Source organism: Pseudorca crassidens, chromosome 8 (genome assembly GCF_039906515.1).
Source record: "Pseudorca crassidens isolate mPseCra1 chromosome 8, mPseCra1.hap1, whole genome shotgun sequence".
Classification (NCBI taxonomy): Eukaryota; Metazoa; Chordata; class Mammalia; order Artiodactyla; family Delphinidae; genus Pseudorca; species Pseudorca crassidens.
The window spans coordinates 20,991,266-21,014,788 of NC_090303.1; the positions used below are offsets into that span (position 1 = coordinate 20,991,266).

Below are 23,523 nucleotides of genomic sequence, written 5' to 3' on the forward strand. Positions count from 1 at the left end.
TGTGGAGGAGATGGTTTATGATCTTGTGTGTATTAAGTGAAAAGTAATGGTCTAGCCAAGCCAGAGGAAGAAAGGGCACTTTAGGTCAAGGGTCAGCAAACTTTTTCTGTAAATGGCCAGATAGTTAGCATTTTAGGCCTTTCAGGTTATAACAGTAGGTCTCTTTTGCATATTTTTCATTTTTTTTTACAACTTTTCAAATGTAAAACTATTCTTAGTTCAGTGGTTATACAAAAACAGACCATAGTCCAGATTTGACCAGTGGGTCATAGTTTGCTGACCCCTGGTCTAGGCAGAAAGAACAGGAGCAAAGCCAGAGATAAGTACATACAACTATATTCAGTTTGGTTTTGTAGAGTATGAAGTTTGAGTAAGGGTCATGATAGATGAGCCCAGTTAGGTAGAGGACAGAATTTCATGTTGAAGTACTTAGGACTAATTTTGTCAAGTTTGGATTGCACTGAAGGATTTAAATCAGTAGAATGATAAAATCAGATTTGCATTTTAGAAAGATACCTGTACTGAGAATTAACCTGAGGAGGCAAAACTGAATACAGAGACCAGTTTGGGAGCTATTGGCACTGGTCAAAAAAAGAGCTAATGAAAGCCTGAAATAAAGCCATGGTGGGAAGGGTAGGCAAGAGGGACACAGTTGAAAAAATTTTGAGGTAACATCAGAAAGAGTTGATGATTGATTGGAGTGACTCCAAGACTAGGTAGGTAGTGTACTTTAGCTGAGATAATAAATATTATGCTGGCTCATTGATGTTCCTCCTTTAGCAGGAACTCTGTCATTTATTCCAGATTTACACCTCTGGAGTCAGAAACCAGAGGCACATCTTCTCTCCTTATGTGACTTTTGGGGAAATCTATTAGGCTGTGCAGGAAGGGTATGGGGAGCTTTTGCTCCTGTCCATCAAATAGATTGACTGCTATGAGCAGTACTTTTCCTGTGACAGAAAGCCCGTTCAAGGTCAAGGGTAAAGAACTCAATGTAGAGTTCATGGAAATAGTCCTAAAAGCTGTGGTCTTTTAAGACTATCAGTTATTTTAGCTATTTTTGGATCAAGAAATCCAGAACTTTATAGACTTTGAAATTGCCCTCTGAAGTAGACATAAGCCATCTATGATTGGCCACCATTTCTATACAGTTTCCCATATTGTTAGTACCACCGTCCCCAAATAGAATTTTCATACTTCCTTTCTAGGGTGAAGGCATGCAACTTAGTTTCCACCTACTAGACCAACGCTCATGAGACTTGAATATAGAAGAATGCAATATGAAGTGAGGACCAAGTGTGGGGAAATCTAGATTCAGTCAAGTGCAGCAGTGAAAAGGAGGGGAGTATAGTTCTGGACACATAGCCAGCATGGTGCAGTTAGTTTGGAAAGGCTGGGGGCAGACAACGTGTAGAGATTATCTACCACCAAGCAACTTTTAAGAGGGGAGGCAGAGTATGCAGTGTTAGGAGGAAAGGCAGCAGAGATATGCTTTGAAACAGTGGATCAGAGAGCTTCAGTTAAATACAGTGCAGACTTTACATAGCTCTTTGGAAAGGATGCTGCTCTGTCAAACTCGGTGGCCACATAGACCTAAGTGTAACTGGATGGCTTTGCCCCTTAGGGGAGCACTTTTGACCTAAAGATGTCTCACTCACGTCTGTACCTAACTCAGGGATGTGTCTAGCAAGAGGACAAAGGTTATCCAAAAACTGTCTGATAAGAAATTGACATCTTTGGAGAGAGAGGGTTGGAATGTGGGGTGGGGGGAGGACAGCACCTGAGTTTGTTCCTAGAGCAGGGGCCCTCTTCATGCTCACTCTCAGATGGTTTGCATTTCATCACTGGATTTGGATTTAGGTTGGATCGACACAGGGGTCTGTCCCGGAATTGAGGTACTGCCTCTTATGGACACAAGGAGGGAGGAATCCAGTGGACAGTGTAAGATAGAAGATGGATCTGTGTTCCAGTGCTGTTCACTAGCTCTGTTATCAACACTTGTTTAAGTGTTGGAAAGTCACTTAAATCCACCGGTTCTTGATAATTCTCATTTATCTCTGAAGTGGGAATGATAGTAACAGCTAACACATAGAGTGCTAACTATGTGCATATATTCATCTCATCTTCAGAGCCACCCTATTATTATCATCTCCATTTTCCTGGAGAGGAAAGTGAGGAACAGTGTTTCAGTAACCTGCCCCAAATTCCACAATTCCTTGGTAGTGGAGCAAAGATCTGAACCCAGGCAGACTGCCTCCAGGGTCTGTGCTCTCAACCTTTCCCCTCTATTGCCTCTATAATAGTAGTAAGGTAATAACATGGGGAAAACACCTGGCACAGAGAGGGCATTTGATAAACAGTAGTGCCGGAAGAGGGATGAAGAGGGAAGGCAAAAGCAAGAATTCTCACCTTTGTAACTGCATGAGTGAGGAAAGAATCAGGTTGACTTAGAATAAGTTCTTTGTGTATAACCAACAAGACGTATGGGAATAGCATGGATCCTCATACATTTCTAATGTATACCCAGAGACATACAATTCCAGAAAGAGTTTTAAAAGGTTTTCGTACTTTTTTCCTTCTAGACCTAAATCTGAAACCAAATGCCTTCAAATCAATGCTTTAAAAGTTAAATATACCCAGTGCATATGTGTGAGTGTGGGTGCCCATACTTTTCATTAACTTGCATCACTACTTGAAAGCTATTATTTTCATATCCATTTTCATCAGGCTGGTACTTCACAGATAAGCTGCAATAAGTATGTTTTCAGGAAGTTCGGTGATTACTTTTCAGCATATAAAATCATGTTTAACTTTGTTGAAATATTTGTGTACATTGACCTAGCAAAGAAGGCAAATAATAGACAAGTCAAATTCTGCAAGTAAACAGTTATTCATATTTGAATCAAATGAAAAGATTAAAGAATGACATAAAGGAACTCCATAATTCACTTTCTCTCTTCACTTAAAATATAACACTAACTTTCCAGACTACATTTTCAGAACAGTCTACTTTTTATTAACTCATGTAAGCCTTTAGATATCCCTTTGAAACAAAGAGAAAATGATGAAAATAAAAGGAAACAAATCATCTTAAATATTTGTCTGTTCTTACACTTTTTATACAGACATAAGTGAATGAATTTAATAAACTTCCTGACAAAATATTCTGCCATACTTTCTGAAAGTGTTTGAAACAATAAAATATTTAAGATTTCATAATTTTTATATATGAAGGTTACATTTATCACAAACCAAAAATCTATAATCTTAATGTACTTTCCCTTTATTTCGTGATATCCCATCCACAGATATCTTAGTTCTTGAATCACATGAAAAAACCAGGACATGCTTCTACCCACTTTAACCCTAACTATGGCAAATTACAAACTGAACCGATTTTAGTAATCCACGTCTTTAATCTATAAAATATAGAATAAACCCAACATGAATGTGTAATTTTCCTAGTACATTGGTTATTTTTGGTAATAGCATCTTTAGGGTGTTTCTTGGAAGCGAATAGCCTACACTTTTATGAGGATGTGTACATTTTATTTTCAAAATGGGGGAATCATAGAAATTCTAGTTAAAGTTCTGAAGACTCAAGGTATGCACATTAAAAGCATAGAAGAGTATTCCTGAGGGAAAATGGAGTTCATACAAGGTTTAGTCACAAACTTAAAATAACTGAAGACTTGTCAAGGAAAATGACATCCCGGAAGGCACAGAAATGAGTATCACTGTCTTAAAAGGGATCATGGAAGCAACTTTAGAACAATTAAAGACATCGTGAGCCTAATCTTGCAGAAGTATAATGTGGATAAAGGAAGCTCTGGCATAGATTCCTATCCTTTAACCACAACTTTGATTAAGAAGACAGGTGCTAGATAATTTTAAATTAGATATCCAATGGTTTGAAGAATTTAATGAATTTAAAACACTCATACTTTGTCAAAGGAAGAGTTATATTAAAAAGTTACCTTGGTTATTTCTTGATTCAGAAATTATAGTTAGATTGTCAATATTCCTATTTTTCAAATGTGTGTACACAATATTCAAAAGGAAAATGTATCTATAACGTAAATGCTTTAAAATCTATCAGGACAGTTATCGGTCTCATAGAACCTCACAGATTGAAGGATACCCTTTACTTCTTCATCCAAAGTTAGACAAAGAGAGCCATACTTCTTGAAGTGCTTTCTTTCTCTCATAGTCCAGTTCTCTTGGAAAAGAATAGCTTCTTTTTCGGGGGAAGAAATTCCACAGAAAAAATTTTTGTATGAAAGTTTACACATAGCCACAACAATGAAAATAAAATCTTTATTATAGCTACACTACACACATATATATTTTATATGTATATATCTCCCTGAGATACACAGTGTAATTAAATTCTTTTATCATAGATCTGATTTTCCCTTTTTCAAGTAATATTAAAACTCAATATATATATCCTATTATCCAGCATGCAGCAAGAGAAAGCACCATCGTAAATTTAAATTCATTATCAAATTCAAATTAAAGTTATCCAAGAATAGGTTTCCAAATCACATATATTAGATGGCATATGTCTTTCATGACACAGAAGCCATTAAGGAGATCACTGTGGCAGTTGCAGTAAATTGTGTTTCACAGAACACTGGAAGCTGATGCTGACTGCTCTCCTCCTTGTTCTCATTTTATATGCGTACCTCTGCTCATTATGTCTGCCTTTGTGAGCTGTCCTCCCATCTTTCTTCTGTTCATTTAAATTGTACTCAGAGAGCTAAGGCACTGAAAGGAGTCTTAGAGATCATGGACCAGCAGTTTATAGATGTTGGAACTGAAGCTTGAGAGGGAGCAACCTGACCAAGGTCATGCAGCGGCGGGTGACAGAGCTGAGGGTACGATCTCGTGCTTATACTCTCCTGCCTCATGTGCATAAAAACAAATATGGGAAATCTTAGTTTTTCCCTCAAAACTCAATTCCAGTCTCCCTCTTCAACAGTCATTTTTTTCTTTTTCTATTATAGTTTACTATAAGATATTGAATATAGTTCCCTATACAGTAGGACCTTGTTGTCTACAGTGCCATTTCTGACTGTGCAGCAAGGATGCTTGTTTGAATCCAGGCTATACTGCCCTTGCTGTATAACTGTAAGCAAGTATTTATCTTCATCATATTAGTTTCCTCATGGGTAAAATAGAGAAAATAACAGCTCCTACTGCATAGGATTGTTAAGAGGCTTAAACAAGTAAATATTCATGAAACGCTTAGAATAGTGTCAGGCCATAGTAAGTGCTCAATAAACATTCGTTGTCATTATTGTAATTGTCCACATTAATCACTCTTTCTCTCCTCTTTTGTATTTTTCGCAAATACCACGCAGTTAGCACTTACTTATTTTCTAGTTGTTCTGTTTATAATGTTAGTTTATTCCAGTTTTCTCGTCCCAGCAGAAGTCATTTCAAGGTAGGGACAATGTTCTATATTTCTTCTGTGTACCTCCATAGGGCCTAACCCAGTGTTTGATGCAACACAGGGATTCTGTAAATACTGTTTTTTTCTGCTGGTTCACTCAGAATGTCTGGGAACCAGTATTTATTCAATCTCTTTAGGTGTTGCTTCTGTGTAGCCAAGTTGGAGAACTGCTGTGCTAGACGGTTGGATTGCAAGAATGTCGTCCTGTAGGGTATTTACCCAGGGTACGGAATTAGGCAATTGCAACTCTATAGCTACCTTATAAAACTCTGTCAAGTAATATGCAGTCTAGACATGACTCACTTTCTAAGAGGAGCTTTGAGGAGTGAGGAGATATTTGAACATGCATTCTGTTAGCAAGACTCTGAGACCCTGAAACGTTATTTTGTTTGATTCATTTCCATTCCCACATGATTGTGGCTGGAACTTTTGCTTTCATTTTTGGCCAGGCTGACTCCTGCAGATGTATCATTTTCCATACACTGGATCCCTGCTTTTTGCCCGACCAGAGGGGAGTGGCAATTCCTGAGTCACGACTACTGAGTCTCCTTCAGCACTCTGTGATTTCCTTGGGAGTCTGGAGTCTGTCATCCTCTCTAACGTTGTGGTTTCTCTGGCTTGATGACTTTCATCCTTTTGTCTCAAGATACAGCTTTAAAAATACCTATATATATATATACTTGAGAAAAGTAACATCATTAGGATATGTCAAAATATAGACTTGTTCTATTTCTTTGGCCAGTATGACCTATTCTGAACAACTTGCTATTCTAGAAGATTCTATTTCATTAGTTGAGGTAACATGTATAATTTACATTGTCTTTTATTTTTATAGTTAAATTATTCTTGTATTTATTTAGAAAATATTTCTTGAGTATCTGTGATGTGCCAGACATTGTGATAGTCGCTTGAAATATAAAGATTAAAGACCTAGTCCCTCATAGACTCCCTGGAGAGATGGTCCAGGGTATGATGGAGCAATGTGTGAACTGCTGTGATGACATGTAGGCAGGGCACCTATCCACATACAGGGTTACTGTACCAGATGCTGTCATATGTATTGAGTCATTTAATTCTCACAATAACTTTAGGGTGGAGTGGACATGTGTTTTCATTTTAAAGACAGGGAAACTGGATTTCAGAGAGAGTAAGCCATTTGCCCAAGTTCACAAAGCCAACAAATTAATTTTTTATTTAACTGACCACTCCTGGTAGTGTTTTGTTAATTAATAAACTTTATTTTTAGAGCAGTTTTAGGTCACAGCAAAATTGAGTAAAACGTTTTTCCATATACCACCCACCCCACCCTCAACCTCCCAGGCATCCTGCACCACAGTGATATCTTTGTTACAGCAAATGAACCTACACTGACACATCATTGTCACTCAAAGTCCATACTTTACATTAGGTTTCATTCTTGGTGTTGTGTATTCACCATTGCAATATTATAAAGAATAGTTTCCCTGACCTACAAATCCTCTGTGCTCTGCCTATTCATACCTCCCTCCTTCCCTCCTAACCCCGGCAACCACTATCTCCATAATTTTACCTTTTCTAGAATGTCAAATAGTTGGAATCATATAGCATGTAGTTCTTTCATATTGGCTTCTTTCATTTAGTACTATGCACTTATTTATTCATGTCTTTTCATGGCTTGATAGCTCATTTCCTTTTAACTCTGAAAAATATTCTATTGTTTGGATGTACCAGTTTATCCATTCACTTAATAAAGGATATCTTGGTTGTTTCCAAGTTTTGACAGTTATGAATAAAACTGCTATATACATCCGTATGCAGGTTTTTGAGTGGACATAAATTTTCAGTTTATTTGAGTGAATACCAAGGAGTGTGATTTCTGGATTATGTGGTAAGAGTATGTTTATTTTTGTAAGAAAACACCGAACTGTCTTCCAAAATGGCTATACCATTTTGCATTCTCACTAGCAATGAATAAGTTACTGTAGTTCCACATCCTTACCAGCGTTTGGAATTATCAGTGTTTTGGACTTTTGTTGAATATTAGGTGTGTAGAGGCATTTCATTGTTTTAATTTGCAATTCTCTAATGACATATGATGTTGAACATCTTTTTGTATGCTTATTTGCCATCTATATATCTTTTTTGGTGAGATCTTTTGCCTATTTACAAAAATCAAGTTATTCATTTTCTTAGTGTTGAGTTATCTATTAATATTTTATATCTGAGGTAAACATACGAGAATCACCTTATTAAAAAAGAAAAAAAGCATCTCCTGATAGCTCAGCTGGGAGCTGACTTGGTACTCAGCTAGGCCATGATGTTCTCGTGTTGAACATGAGCAGTTTCATAGGTCATCCACTCTGAGACAGTTGTGGTTTGAGACAAAAACAAGATCACCTTGTAATCATGCCTGAACACAGACAAAAAAAGCAAGAACATGGTGCAAACCACAAAAATGACCAACATCCCCTCTCCATGCTAACATGACTGCCGCTGCTTTTTTATCGATCTCAGCTTTAGCCCTACTCCATTCCTCATGTCTCATAGATAAAAATTAAGATACTCAGTGATAAAATTGCTCCCACTTTCTGATAGTACCAAATCCAGAGGCAAAACCACCTTTACCTGGAACCTCCCCAACAAGACTGAGGGGGTCCCCAGGATGCAGGACTTTCAGTACTACAATCAGGAAATTCCTGGGCCAGCTTGATCACCCTACTCTCTAAAATAACCTAACACAAGCCCAAATATTTTAAGAAGCTCTTCCTAACATCCTCATACTGAGATACCTCCAAGTTCCCAATAGTATTTGGTCTCCATTGCTGCAAACACTTCCAATAAATCCAACCTTGTTATACCGTGTTCCTGGTGGTCTTTGTTGATGGGCAAAGACCAGTCAACAAAATCAAAATGAAGCAAATACTATAGCAATATATAGTAGATTGCTCCTTAGCCATAATGTTTTAAATGATTCATTTCCTTCTGACAATAGGAAGTAGAAAATTGCATAACTTACAGGGAAACCAAACAACATGTTGAATCTTAACATAAAAGAAAAATGTCCAGAAAATATTATTATGCCATCCTAAGGACTTTGTTTTATTGTTTTTATAACAACTTCCCTTCCTTTCTGTTTGTCAGGGATCATGTCTGACCACCAGTTTGGTAACCAGTTTATGTGCAGTGTGGTGGCCTCTCATGTGAGTCATCTGCCCACAACCAACCTCAGCTTCGTCTGGATTGCTCCACCTGCTGGCACAGGCTGTGTGAATTTCATGTAAGTACCCAAAATGTCTGTGACTGGTACAGAAGGCAAATGTGTTATCAAACCAAACTTGGGTCCACTCGCCTGCACACAGTAAAGCCAATCTGTGGACACCAGCTTGTGGTGAAGGGAAGTACAGTGTTTATATCAGGGCACCAAACAAGGAGTCCAGGCAGCTAGTGCTTAAAAGACCTGAACTCCCCAGTGGCTTTCAGGGAAAGGTTTTTTAAAGACAGGGTGAGGGAGAGGGTTGTGGGGTACGTGATCAGCTCATGGACATTCTTCTGATTGGTTGATGGCGAGGTAAACAGGAGTTGATATTATCAACCTCTGGTTCCAGCTGGTGTGGGGTCAAGGTGTTTGTGGGCAGCATACAGTTAACCACCTGGTGGGGGTTTCAGTATCTACACAGCAGCTCAGAGGACATGGCTCAGAATATTATCTGTAGCCCTTGAGGAGGAACTAAAGGTCCTTGACTAAACTATTATAATTTTGTCTTGCTTGGCTGTTTGCCTTTGTTTCCGTATTTTCTTACTTCTCTGGTTAAATTTATGCTTTGGCACTCAGGGAAGGCCTAGGAGGCTAAAGTTTTTCTACAAGTAAGAGACAGGTGTAGCACATGGGGTGGTCTGTCCTGGGAAGGCCCCATAGGGTCCGTCTAGGTTACAAATATACCTCTCATGAGGTTACATATACAGTCACTATTTAAATGTATTATTTTAACAGATTTAACATTAAAGCCTCTCATTTTGGTGTCAAAAGAGGCCAAAACTGTAAAAAAAAAAAAAAAAAGTAATTTTAGCAGTTTATTTTTGCATATTTATTTATACCTCAGGAGATCTAAATTGGATTTTAGCTGATTAAAATACACAATAAGATAAAAGTATGTGAAGAAATCAAGGCAATAGGAAAATGATATTCAGAAAATAAGATGAAAACAGGTACAAAAAAATGCTGTGAGGCTCCATACATGGTTTAGAAGAAGACCACAGATTAGAGATTTAGCTTTTAGCTTTCTAGCCACTAGTGCCAAGAGGAAAATGTGATCAGTTAGCTGATTCATGGTGGTAAGAAGTCAGAACTCTATAGAAACCTACTGAATCTCTCCTTTGTTTTCATTAAGAGGAAACAGGGAAATGTAGTGAGCAATGTCCCAACAGCATCCTTAGATAAACTCTGAACTACGGTTCAAAGTCTGTGACTTGTGACATCTCTCAATATAGATTGTTCCCCTACCCTTGCCTTACAATCACTGCTTCTCATCTTTCTTAGTCGTCTCTTTTTTCCCTCATAGCCCTTTGTTCACTTCTAACACATGATATACTTCATTTATTTAATTATGTATGTTATTTATTGTGTGATTGTTCCTGCTGAAATGCAAGTTCCTTGAAGGCAAGAACGCATTTCTATTTTGTTCACTGATTTGCCCCAGTTGTCTAGTACAGTCTCTGCACACACAGTAAGCATTTACTAAATATTTCTTGAATGGACGAGTAGGCCAATGGAACAAGGTCAAAGGCAGTTCAGAAACAGCTATTCTATGGGCAGTCAGGTGAAACAGAGCTGGAATTCATCTTGAATAGTGTTCTATTCCAACCTTCTATTCAGACAACAAAATCCCATAAAACCTGCATACTCCAAAATTTACCACTACCTTTTCTTCTCCCTTAATAATACACAGTTGAATGTCAAGGGTTTATATCACATCACTGATTATCTACTCTCTCTCTGCCTATCCTCTGGGTCAGGGGTCCCCAAACCCCCCGCAGTCCGCAGACTGATAGCGGCCTGTTAGGAACCAGTCCGCACAGCAGGAAGTGAGCAGCGGGTGAGGAGCGAAGCTTTCTCTGCTGCTCCCCATCACTCCCCATCACTTGCATACTGCCTGAACCATCTCCCCCCACCCCCCCGTGTCTTCATGAAACCGGTCCCTGGTGCCAAGACGGTTGGGGACCACTGCTCTGGGTTACTCAGGCTGCAAACGTGAGATTCATCCCACCCAGGTGGTTGACATTTAATCCCATCATTTTCTCCCTCAGAAAGTTTTTCACACTTGAACCCTTTCCTTCCAGTACCTCTTGCTAAGATGATTGCAGTAGCTTCCTAACTGGTCTGTTCACCTCCAGCCTATTTTCCATCCAGTCCATCTTGCACATTGTTGTCCAGTTAATCTTTCTAAGGCACAAGTGCTCAAAACTTGGATATCCTAAGACTTCCTTCTAAAGGCCAGCCCTTGGACATTGGTTTCAAGGTTCTTCCAAATCTTGCTGTTGATCATCTTCTCTCGTCTCCCATAGCCTGCACCTCCTGATGGGCACAAATTGGCAGTACTTCCCACAATTCCCTATACATTCCATGACTTCCTCTCTTTCGCCATGCTTTTCCCTTAGCCTAGAACGCTTTATTCTCTCAAATTCAATTGTTAAATTCCTATTCTTTCTTCAAGCTGGCATTCTTTTTATTTATTTATTTATTTATTTTCATCTTTATTGGAGTATAATTGCTTTACAATGGTGTGCTAGTTTCTGCTTTATAACAAAGTGAATCAGTTATACATATACATATGTTCCCATATCTCTTTCCTCTTGCATCTCCCTCCCTCCCACCCTCCCTATCCCACCGCTCCAGGCGGTCACAGAGCACCGAGCTGATCTCCCTGTGCTATGCGGCTGCTTCCCACTAGCTATCTACCTTACGTTTGGTAGTGTATATATGTCCATGCCTCTCTCTCCAAGCTGGCATTCTTAAAAAATCTTCTGTAAAGCTTCTAAGACATCAGCAACAGAAGTGATGTGTACTGTCACATTTTGCTTGTAACTCTATTTTAATGCTGACTATATTTTACTCTATATTTATTTGAGTTAATTTCTTGCCTTTTCTATTAGATTAGATTGGATAAGGGCAAATTCTTATTTCTTCGTGATTCCTCCACAGTTGGCTCAAGGAATTATACATAGAATTCACAGAAAATGCCCTTTGAATTCTGTATCCTGGGAGGGTGGGGGTTATTGGTTCTAGGACCTCCCATGTATGGTCAAGTCCTGTATGTGAAACGGCATGGTACAGCAGACCCTCTGTATCTGTGGTTTCTTCATCCAGAGATTCAACCCACCATGGAAGCAAAATCCGGGGATACGGAGGGCCAGCTGTATCTGATGTACAATGTTGTCTTTTTCTTTAGTTTAATAGTAAGCTCTGACTCTCTTTTGGCATGCTTTATCTTACTCATGTTGGCACTTGTTAGGGTAATTTAAATTCTTGCAATGCATAACTTCTTCATTTAAAACAAGAATTACTTTTTTGAAAGAACACAAATTAAATCTATGCCAGCAGTACAGAACTGCCTATGTCCAAATAGATATAGTTACTCATTTAACCTGTTTTAAAATGATATTTGATGGCTTATGGCCTCACTGTTGCTGGGATATCAAATTGTATTCTCTTCTGATAAATAATGTAGGTATTTTTTGGGGGGTGCCCTCAAAATACATGGTATGGGCCAAGTGAATCTGAGACTTAATTTTCCCACCCATTATATAAGGTTAGTAATAATTTCCTGAAAAGGGTTGTTATGAGCATGCAGAGTCCTGGATCTAGTCCTCAGCTTTGCAGGAAGTCCAGAGTCTGCAGAGGTGATCAGCCTCAAATCAGGGACTCCCCAAACCAAAAACAAAATTGGAAGATGCTGATAAATAACCAAGGAACTGGACGTTGGTTCAAGATGGCGGAGTAGAAGGACATGCTCTCACTCCCTCTTTCGAAAACACTGGAATCACAACTAACTGCTGAATAGTCATTGACAGGAAGACACTGGAACTCACTGAAAAAGATACCCCACATGCAAAGACACAGGAGAAGCCTCAATGAGACAGTAGGAGGGGTGCTATCACAATAAAATCAAATCCCATAACTGCTGGGTGGGTGACTCACAAACTGGAGAACACTTATACCACAGAAGTCCACCCACTGGTGTGAAGGTTCTGAGTCACACATCAGGCTTCCCAACCTGGGGGTCCGGCAACGGGAGGAGGAATTCCTAGAGAATCAGACTTTGAAGGCTAACGGGATTTGATTGCAGGAGTTCAACAAGACTGGGGGAAACAGAGACTCCACTCTTGGAGGGCACGTGCAAAGTAGTGCTGTGCATCAGGATGCAGGGGAAGGAGCAGTGACCCCATAGGAGACTGAACCAAACCTACCTGCTAGTGTTGGAGGGTCTCCTGCAGAGACGGGGGGCAGCTGTGGCTCACCAAGGGACAAGGACACTGGCAGCAGAAGTTCTGGGAAGTACTTCTTGGTGTGAGCCCCCCCAGAGTCCACCATTAGCTCCACCAAAGAGCCCGGGTAGGCTCCAGTGTTGGGTCACCTCAGGCCAAACAACCAACAGGGAGGGAACCCAGCCCCACCCATCATGAGACAAGCAGATTAAAGTTTTACTGAGCTCTGCCCAGCAGAGCAACAGCCAGCTCTACCCACCACCAGTCCCTCCCATCAGGAAACTTGCACAAGTCTCTTAGATAGCCTCATCCACCAGAGGGCAGAAAGTAGAAGCAAGAAGAACTACAATCCTGCAGCCTGTGGAACAAAAACCACATTCACAGAAAGATAGACAACATGAAAAGGCAGAGGGCTATGTACCAGATGAAGGAAGAAGATAAAACCCCAGAAAAACAACTAAATGAAGTGGAGATATGCAATCTTCCAGAAAAAGGATTGAGAATAATGATAGTGAAGATGATCCAGGACCTCGCGAAAAAACTGGAGGCAAAGATCGAGCAGATGCAAGAAATGTTTAACAAAGATCTAGAAGAATGAAAGAACAAACAGAGATGAACAAAACAATAACTGAAATGAAAATTACACTAGAAAGCATCAATAGCAGAATAACTGAGGCAGAAGAACGAATAAGTGACCTGCAAGACAGAATGGTGGAATTCACTGCTGGGGAACAGAATAAAGAAAAAAGAATGAAAAGAAATGAAGACAGCCTAAGACACCTCTGGGACAACATTAAATGCAAAAACATTCACATTATAGGGGTCCCAGAAGGAGAAGAGAGAGTGAAAGGACCTGAGAAAATATTTGAAGAGATTATAGTCGAAAACTTCCCTAGCATGGGAAAGGAAATAGCCACACACGTACAGGAAGTGCAGAGAGTCCCACACAGGATAAACCCAAGGAGAAACACGCCGAGATACATAGTAATCAAGTTGGCAAAAATTAAAGACAAAGAAAAATTATTGAAAGCAGTAAAGGACAAACGACAAATAACAAACAAGGGAACTCCCATAAGATTAACAGCTGATTTCTCAGCAGAAACTCTAAGCCAGAAGGGAGTGGCATGATATACTTAAAGTGATGAAAAGGAAGAACCTACAACCAAGATTACTCTACCCAGCAGAGACCTCATTAAGATTCGATGGAGAAATCAAAAGCTAAGAGAATTCAGCACCATCAAACCAGCTCAACAACAAATGCTAAAGGAACTTCTCTAAGTGGGAAACACAAGAGAATAAAAGGACCTACAAAAACAAACCCAAAACAATTAAGAAAATGGTCATAGGAACGTACATATCAATAATTACCTTAAACGTGGATGGATTAAATGCTCCAACCAAAAGACACAGGCTTGCTGAATGGATACAAAAACAAGACCCATATATATGCTGCCTACAAGAGACCCGCTTCAGACCTAGGGACACATACAGACTGAAAGTGAGGGCCTGGAAAAAGATATTACTTGCAAATAGAAATCAAAAGAAAGCTGGAGTAGCAATACTCATGTCAGATAAAAATAGACTTTAAAATAAAGAATGTTACAAGAGACAAGGAAAGACACTACATAATGATCAAGGGATCAATCCAAGAAGAAGATATAACAATTATAAATATATATGCACCCAACGTAGGAGCACTTCAATACATAAGGCAACTGCTAACAGCTATAAAAGAGGAAATAGGCAATAACACGATAATAGTAGGGGACTTTAACACCTCGCTTACACCAATGGACTGACCATCCAAAATGAAAATAAATAAGGAAACACAAGCTTTAAATGACACAAGAGACCAGATAGATTTAATTGATATTTATAGGACATTCCATTCAAAAACAGGTTACACTTTCTTCTCAAGTCCACATGGAACATTCTCCAGGATAGATCACATAATGGGTCACAAATCAAGCCTCAGTAAATTAAAGAATATTGAAATCATATCAAGCATCTTTTCTGACCACAACGCTATGAGATTAGAAATGAATTACAGGGGAAAAAAATGTACAAAAACACAAACACATGGAGGCTAAACAATATGTTACTAAATAACCAAGAGATCACTGAAGAAATCAAAGAGGAAATCAAAAAATACCTAGAGACAAATGACAATGAAAACATGACGATCCAAAACCTACAGGATGCAGCAAAAGCAGTTCTAAGAGGGAAGTTCATAGCTATACAAGCCTACGTGAAGAAAAAAGAAAAATCTAAAATAAACAATCTAACATTACACCTAAAGGAACTAGAGAAAGAAGAACAAAGAAAACCCAAAGTTAGCAGAAGGTAAGACATCATAAAGATCAGAGCAGAAATAAATGAAATAGAAACAGAGAAAACAATAGCAAAGATCAATAAAACTAAAAACTGGTTCTTTGAGAAGTTAAAATTGATAAACCATTAGCCAGAGTCAAGAAGAAAGAGGGCCAGGACTCAAATCAATAAAATTAGAAATGAAAACGGAGAAGTTACAACAGACATCGCAGAAATACAAAGCATCCTAAGAGACTACTACAAGCAACTGTATGCCAATAAAATGGACAACCTGGAAGAAATGGACAAATTCTTAGAAAGGTATAACCTTCCAAGACTGAACCAGGAAGAAATAGAATATATGAACAGACCAATCACAAGTAATGAAATTGAAACTGTGATTAAAAATCTTCCAACAACAAAAGTCCAGGACCAGATGGCTTCACAGGTGCGTTCTATCAAACGTTTAGAGAAGAGCTAACACCCATCCTTCTCAAACTCTTCCAAAAAATTGCAGAGGGAGGAACACTCCCAAACTCATTCTATGAGGCCACCATCACCCTGATACCAAAACCAGACAAGGATACTACAAAAAAAGAAAATTACAGACCACTATCACTGATGAATATAGATGTAGAAATCCTCAACAAAATACTAGCAAACAGAGTCCAGCAACACATTAAAAGGATCATACACCATGATCAAGTGGAATTTATCCCAGGGATGCACGGATTCTTCAATATACACAAATCAATCATTGTGATACCTCATATTAACAGATTGAAGAATAAAAACCATATGATCATCTCAATAGATGCAGAAAAAGCTTTTGACAAAATTTGACACCCATTTATGATAAACACTCCAGGAAGTGGGCTTAGAAGGAATCTACTTCAACATAATAAAGGCCATATATGACAAACCCACAGCAAACATCATTGTCAATGGTGAAAAACTGAAAGCATTTCCTCTAAGATCAGGAACAAGACGAGGATGTCCACTCTTACCACTGTTATTCAACATAGTCTTGGAAGTCCTAGCCATGGCAATCAGAGAAGAAAAAGAAATAAAAGGAATCCAAATTGGAAAAGAAGAAATAAAACTGTCACTGTTTGCAGATGATATGATAGTATACATAGAGAATCCTGAAGATGCCACCAGAAAACTACTAGAGCTAATCAATGAATTTGGTAAAGTTGCAGGATACAAAATTAATGCACAGAAATCTCTTGCATTCCTATACACTAATGAGGAAAAATCTGAAAGAGAAATTATGGAAACACTCCCATTTACCATTGCAACAAAAAGAATAAAATACTTAGGAATAAACCTACCTAGGGAGACAAAAGACCTGTATGCAGAAAACTATAAGACTCTGATGAAAGAAATTAAAAATGATACCAGCAGACAGAGAGATCTACCATGTTCTTGGATTGGAAGAATCAATATTGTGAAAACGACTATACTACCCAAAGCAATCTACAGATTCAATGCAATCCCTATCAAATTACCAATGGCATTTTTCACAGAACTAGAACAAAGAATCTTAAAATTTGTATGGAGACACAAAAGACCCTGAATCTCCAAAGCAGTCTTGAGGGAAAAAAAACGGTGCTGGAGGAATCAGACTCCCTGACTTCAGACTATACTACAAAGCTACAGTAATCAAGACAATATGGTACTGGCACAAAAACAGAAATATATATGAAACAGTATAAAAAGCCCAGGGATAAACCCACGCACCTATGGTCAACTAATCTATGACAAAGGAGGCAAGGATATACACTGGAGAATAGCCAGTCTTTCAATAGTTGGTGCTGGGAAAACTGGACAGCTACTTGTAAAAGAATGAAATTAGAACACCCCTAACACCATACACAAAAATAAACTCCAAATGGATTAGAGACCTAAATGTAAGACCAGGCAGTGTAAAACTCTTAGAGGAAAACATAGGAAGAACACTCTGACATAAATCACAGCAAGATATTTTTTGATCCACCTCCTAGAGTAATGGAAATAAAAACAAAAATAAATGGGACCTAATGAAACTCAAAGCTTTTGCACAGCAAAGGAAACCGTAAACAAGACGAAAAGACCACCCTCAGAATGGGAGAAAATATTTGCAAATGAATCATCGGATGAAGGATTAATCTCCAAAATATATAAACAGCTCATGCAGCTCAATATTAAAAAAACAAACAACCCCATCCAAAAATGGGCAGAAGACCTAAATAGACATTTCACCACAGAAGACATACAGGTGGCCAAGAAGCACATGAAAAACTGCTCAACATCACTAATTATTAGAGAAATACAAATCAAAACTACAATGAGGTATCACCTCACACCAGTTAGAATGGGCATCATCAGAAAATCTACAAACAACAAATGCTGGAGAGGGTGTGGAGAAAAGGGAACCCTCTTGCACTGTTGGTGGGAATGTAAATTGATACAGCCACTATGGAGAACAGTATGGAGGTTCCTTAAAGAACTAAAAATAGAATGACCATATGACCCAGCAATCCCACTACTGGGCATATACCCTGAGAAAACCATAATTCAAAAAGACACATGCACCCCAATGTTCATTGCAGCACTATTTACCATAGCCAGGTCATGGAAGCAACCTAAATGCCCATCGACAGATGAATGGATAAAGAAGAAGTGGTACATATGTACAATGGAATATTACTCAGCCATGGAAAGGAATGAAGTTGGGTCATTTGTAGTGACGTGGATGGATCTAGAGAGTATCATACAGAGTGAAGTAAGTCAGAAAGAGAAAAACAAATATCGTGTATTAACGCATATATGTTGAACCTAGAAAATGGTACAGGTGAACCCGTTTGCAGAGCAGAAATTGAGATACAGATGTAAAGAACAAACGTATGGGCACCAAAGGGGGAAAGTGGCAGGGGTGGGGGTTGTGGTGTGATGAATTGGGAGATTGGGGTTGACATGTATACACTGATGTGTATAAAATGGACGACTAATAAGAAAATAAATAAATAAATAAACATTTAAAAAAAGAGCAGAGAAGTACATTGCTAAATACTTAGAAAGGTTTGTCATATAGTTTCTTACCTATAAAAGATAAATGGATCTTGAAAATGACAAATATTGGGGTTTTTTTCTTGATATGTCTGATTTGCGCTCCTCCAAATCAACTGGTTTTAAGTGCTCAAAGTCCCAGTGCTTTTATATCTGTTAATGCTTCTTTTTTTTTATACATTAATGTATTAAAAAAAATAACCAAGGTACTGGAAAGGTATTACCTTAGTGTTTTTATCCACACATTCTCTGACAATAATTAGCTGGGGAATTTGCCAAAATACAAATTCCCTGTCCCAGAGAATCATATTCTCCAGAAGAGGGGGTCTGGGGATCTATATTTTAAACTCACCCTCCAGGTGATTCTTACCAGAGAAGTCTGAGAAACATTGTAGTTTAATACATTGTCATTCTAGTATTGATTTATGGTAGGAGGAGAAATATATATTTTTAGTTCTCAGGTTTTTTTAAAAAAAATATCTGTCATCTAGGGTATCCTCTTTTTGGTATCAGTAATATTGGAAACCAAATTATAGTCAGAAGTGACTTGGCAAGCATAATGTAGGTATTTTAAGTCAGCCCCAAACAGTGTTTTATTAGCAGTTGGTAAAAAAAATACAGTTTGGTTAGAAGTAATTTTTACTGATTACAAAGAAGTTTAGACACCCTCACTTGTATTTCATAATAAAATTTTGATGATGCAATTTGCACTTTTTAGCATTCTTAATAAATGTTTGAGTCTCTGCTTATTGTAAGCCATGACTATGTTGAATCTTACATAGAGTAGTTGCTTCCTATGTGGGCAAGATGTTTTTGTTGATCTCTTTTCCTAATTAGTTTGTGAGAGAGTACAGGAAAACTGATGATTGAACGTGGACCACTGAACAATTCATTTGAAGTTTTCTGAACTAAAGTCTTGCAATTTCTTACCTTTGTTTCTTACTACAGTATTTATTATGTGTTCAGTAGAGGTATATGTAAGAGTTAATATCTATAATTAGTATGTGCCCAGTAGTACTTGAAGAGGATTGCTAATGTTCAACATTAATGTAAACATTTCACAAAGATAAAATAAAACAACCACCTATGGCATTTGAATATAAATATACTCTGATTCTCTCTTTTCTAACTTCCAAAACTAAAGCTTTTACTTTTTAAGGTAGGGAGAATTACTTTTTAGAAATTAAAATTCAACCAGGGTTATATGCTTTTGTAATGTATTTTGTGTGAGGTTTTCATATCATTAGTTAATTCATATCATTATTTAATTTTTCACATGTGTTTTTTCTTTTTTAACTGGGTTTGAAATCCCCCAAGGTCAGGGACTGTGTTAGGTATTTTTATATATCTAATAGTTCTTAATACTGAACTATAGATAATAGAAAGTCCTCAATAAATATTTTTTCTTGCTTTATTTTTATTTATTGAAGTATAGTTGATTTACAACATCATGTTAGTTTCAGGTGTACAGCACAGTGGTTCAGATATATATATACATACATACATATATACATATTACGTATATATTCCTTTTCAGATTCTTTTCCATTATAGGTTATTACAAAATATTGAGTATAGTCAATAAATATTTCTTAATAACTAATGACATATTTCATTGATTCTAAAATACAGAAGTTTCTTTTACATTTTGGTATCTCTAAAGTTGTGTCTTACATTTGATGGCATCTTACAATTATGACAATGTATTTTACTTTTTTTATTTATATATTTATTTATTTTTGTCTGTGTTGGGTCTTCGTTGCTGCACGCGGGCTTTCTCTAGTTGTGGAGAGCAGGGGCTACTCTTCGTTTGGTGCACGGGCTTCTCATTGCAGTGGTTTCTCTTGTTGTGGAGCATGGGCTCTACAGGTGAGCGGACAAGCCTTCGGGCTGGTGAGTGCCGGTCGGCACCGATCCTCTGTGTGGGAATCTCTCCACTTTGCCCTCTGCACCTCTGTTGCTGCACTCTCCTCCATGGCTCCGAAGCTTCCCTCCCGCCCACCCCCTGTCTCCACCAGTGAAGGGACTTCCTAGTGTGTGGAAACCTTTCCTCCTTCACAGCTTGCTCCCAGAGGTGTAGGTCCCGTCCCTATTCTTTTGTCTCTCTTTTTTCTTTTGCCCTCCCCAGGTATGTGGGGAGTTTCTTGCCTTTTGAGAAGTCTGAGGTCTTCTGCCAGCGTTCAGTAGGTATTCTGTAGGAGTTGTTCCACATGTAGATGTATTTCTGATGTATTTGTGGGGAGGAAGCTGATCTCCACGTCTTACTCCTCTGCCATCTTGAAGGTCTTCCCTGGACTGTCTTTTTACTGCCTTTCCCATTAAAAATAATCAAGTGAGAGACACAGAGAAGAGGATGGCCTGAGGATAAAGTTGCTGGTTGTACTGGTACAGATATATCAAATGGATCAAATAATAACTGAAGTTATTTTGTCGTTAGTTTTTTGACACCAGTTGATGACATTTACATTTTAAGTGATAAGTTCATCCAGAGATCTGCTTAGTATGCAGATCTTATGACAGTAAGTTTGTATTTACTTTTGTATTTGATTAGTCTTTAATGATTAGTAAGCTTAATTATCTGAAGTTTTTGGATGTAAGTTAAAAAAAAAAATTCCCAAGGGTCAGGAGGTGGTACAGAGAGAAAAGAGGGAAGAGGAAGGAGAAGAAGAGGGTGGGGGGGATGAGGAGGAGGAGGAGAAAAGGTAGGGATGGAGGGAAGAAAGGATGGAAGGAAGTCTCTAACCCGAAAAGTTAGTGAGAAAGTTAGTTTCAGGGCCTCTAACCCGAAAAGTTAGTGAGAAACTAACAAGGAAAGAAGGCTAGGGCTTCCCTGGTGGTGCAGTGGTTGAGAGTCTGCCTGCCGATGCAGGGGACACGGGTTCGTGCCCTGGTCCAGGAAGATCCCACATGCCGCGGAGCAGCTGGGCCCGTGAGCCATGGCCGCTGAGCCTGCGCGTCTGGAGCCTGTGCTCTGCAACGGTAGAGGCCACAACAGTGAGAGACCTGTGTACCGCAAAAAAAAAAAGAAAAAGAAAAGAAGGCCATAAAATAACAACTGCAAAATTCATTAATATTTTTGAAAATATACAACGCACCAGTCACTGTTCTAAGTAGTTGACATCTTTTAACCCATTTTATTCTCACAGTAATTCTATGAAGTGCTATTATTTTCTCAGTTTACAGATGAGTAAATCAAAGTACAGAGATGTTATATAACTTGCCTAACATAACTCACCTAGTGATTGACACAGCCTGGATTTAGAAGACAGTCCAGTTTCAAGCAGGTGATTTTTGCCACTTTACTACATTTGCCTCTAAAATCATCACCTATTTTATAGGATAAAATACCCATGATATTGATATGATGAAAATTAGAGTTTTTAATGGGGTATCAGAATTTCTCAAACTTTTTAACGTGACAACATGTGTTTCCTATCCTCATTTTGAAATCTATCTCTGTATGAGATATTATAATATTATCTAACTCATTCAAATATCCTAAGGCACTGATTTAAACTTCTGAAATGTGGAGAACACAGTAGACTCATATGTCAAACATAGGCCTGATCTTGATATGTATGATGTAGGTTCATTCTTTGGGTCCTGATTATACCCATCCCTTGTCACAAGGGGATTGCATAGAGGGAGAGAATGTGTGAATTAAAGGCAAAATTGAATACTGTTAGATTTAAGTTAAACTGATTGGACAGATGCTAGGATAATATTAGAATAAAAATGGAACAAAAAGAAGATCAGATTTGTGCCTAAATTAATGCTGATTTAACCTTAAGTGAACTCCCTCACAACTGAGAACAGAATGAAGCAAGCAATGTTCTATTTAAGATACTGAAGCAACAACAAAGAATTGAACTCAGGGCAGCAAAGAGGTATACAGGTGGACCATATTTGAACATTTGATATTTGAAAGGAAGATTCTCCTAGAGAGGCTTTAAAAGTACACTAGCAAGAAGACAAAAAATCATTTTAGAGGATTGAAGACAGTGGTACTTTCTGAACACTGAACAGGCTCAAAGTAATACTGAGGCAGAGATTTGAAATGCTGCCTTGAGTATATCTCTGATGCCTTTAATTTTTGATGAGAGCCATTCTAGTCTTTCTGGATGATTCCCATGAAAGATAGCGTGGTTGCCCATTTATTCCCATCAATCAGAAGAAAACACTGGAGATATTTGCCTTGTTACTTAAACATTTAAAATAAGATCAGGAACTTGCCCATGGGTGCATTTATGGGGAGTGCATTCATGCCTATAGATAAGGATGCTAACAGTTGATACACAGAAATGTTATTTTACTTTGTAGGTTATGCATAGCTTACTGCAAAGATAAATTACTGCTCATGGAAGGCTGAAATGATCGTATCCACACTGTTTGATAAAACCAGCTATGCTGTTTTACAAAGGAGGAATTTCATCTATCTCCTAAGTCATAAGTGTGTTGATTTTTTCTGATGGTCCAGTTTTGTTTTTTTAAACAGACATTCCCCAACTTGAGACAATGATTTCAGTGATGCTCAAAAACATACCTTTGAATGACAGGATAAAAAAAAAAATTATCTACCCTTAAAAGTGAGTGGCTAGAAGCCTGATAGTTCTCATTTCCCCATAGGCCTGTTTTTCATCAGAGTTAAATAGCCAGTTAGGCTTGGACAAGGAGATAATCTAAGTTCAGGGACTAATGTGTGTTCTTATTTATCAACATTTTGGTAAATGAGGTCAAGGTGCTTCCTGGGGATTTAATCCTTAATTTTAGGGAGTATGGTAAAATGTTGAGATAAAATATATCCATTAATCACCAGGAAGGTGTGAAGAAATTATTTTTGTTATATTAATTATACAACATATTTTTTAAAAATTTACAGATATTAAAAAAGTAGAACCATTCCCTTCATTTTTTCCTGTCTCCTCTCTCCCTTCCTGTGTCTCCTTCTTGTAAAAAGCCTCTGTGTAAATGGCACTGGGTATATTAGGGAAATCTACTGGAATCTCACTATGACACTTTTCTTTGCATCAAAACCTTAAGACCAACAGAGAAGTAGAACTGCTTTATAGTGAGAAAATTGTCTACTTCAGTAATGAAGTATTTTTAACTAGGGCCCAAAGATGGACCTGCATCTATGGAATTCTGTCCCACAGTAAATATCAGTAGTTGTTAGTGATTTTTTTTTGTTTCTTTTCTTTTTATATAGAAATAGTAGTTTTTCCTAATGTTAAGTCTAGAAACAG

At 38.1% G+C, this 23,523-nt stretch overlaps 1 protein-coding gene across 4 annotated transcripts in view; it reads left to right on the forward strand.

Annotated features, from left to right (window-relative positions):
- The window catches only part of RELN (reelin), a 521,022-nt gene that overhangs the window by 142,281 nt on the left and 355,218 nt on the right, over nucleotides 1–23,523 (forward strand). For all 4 annotated transcript variants that reach the window (XM_067745999.1, XM_067746000.1, XM_067746001.1 and 1 more), the window contains exon 3: nucleotides 8,579–8,714. In XM_067745999.1, the coding sequence (XP_067602100.1) occupies nucleotides 8,579–8,714 (136 nt within the window). The remainder of the gene's footprint in view (nucleotides 1–8,578; nucleotides 8,715–23,523) is intronic.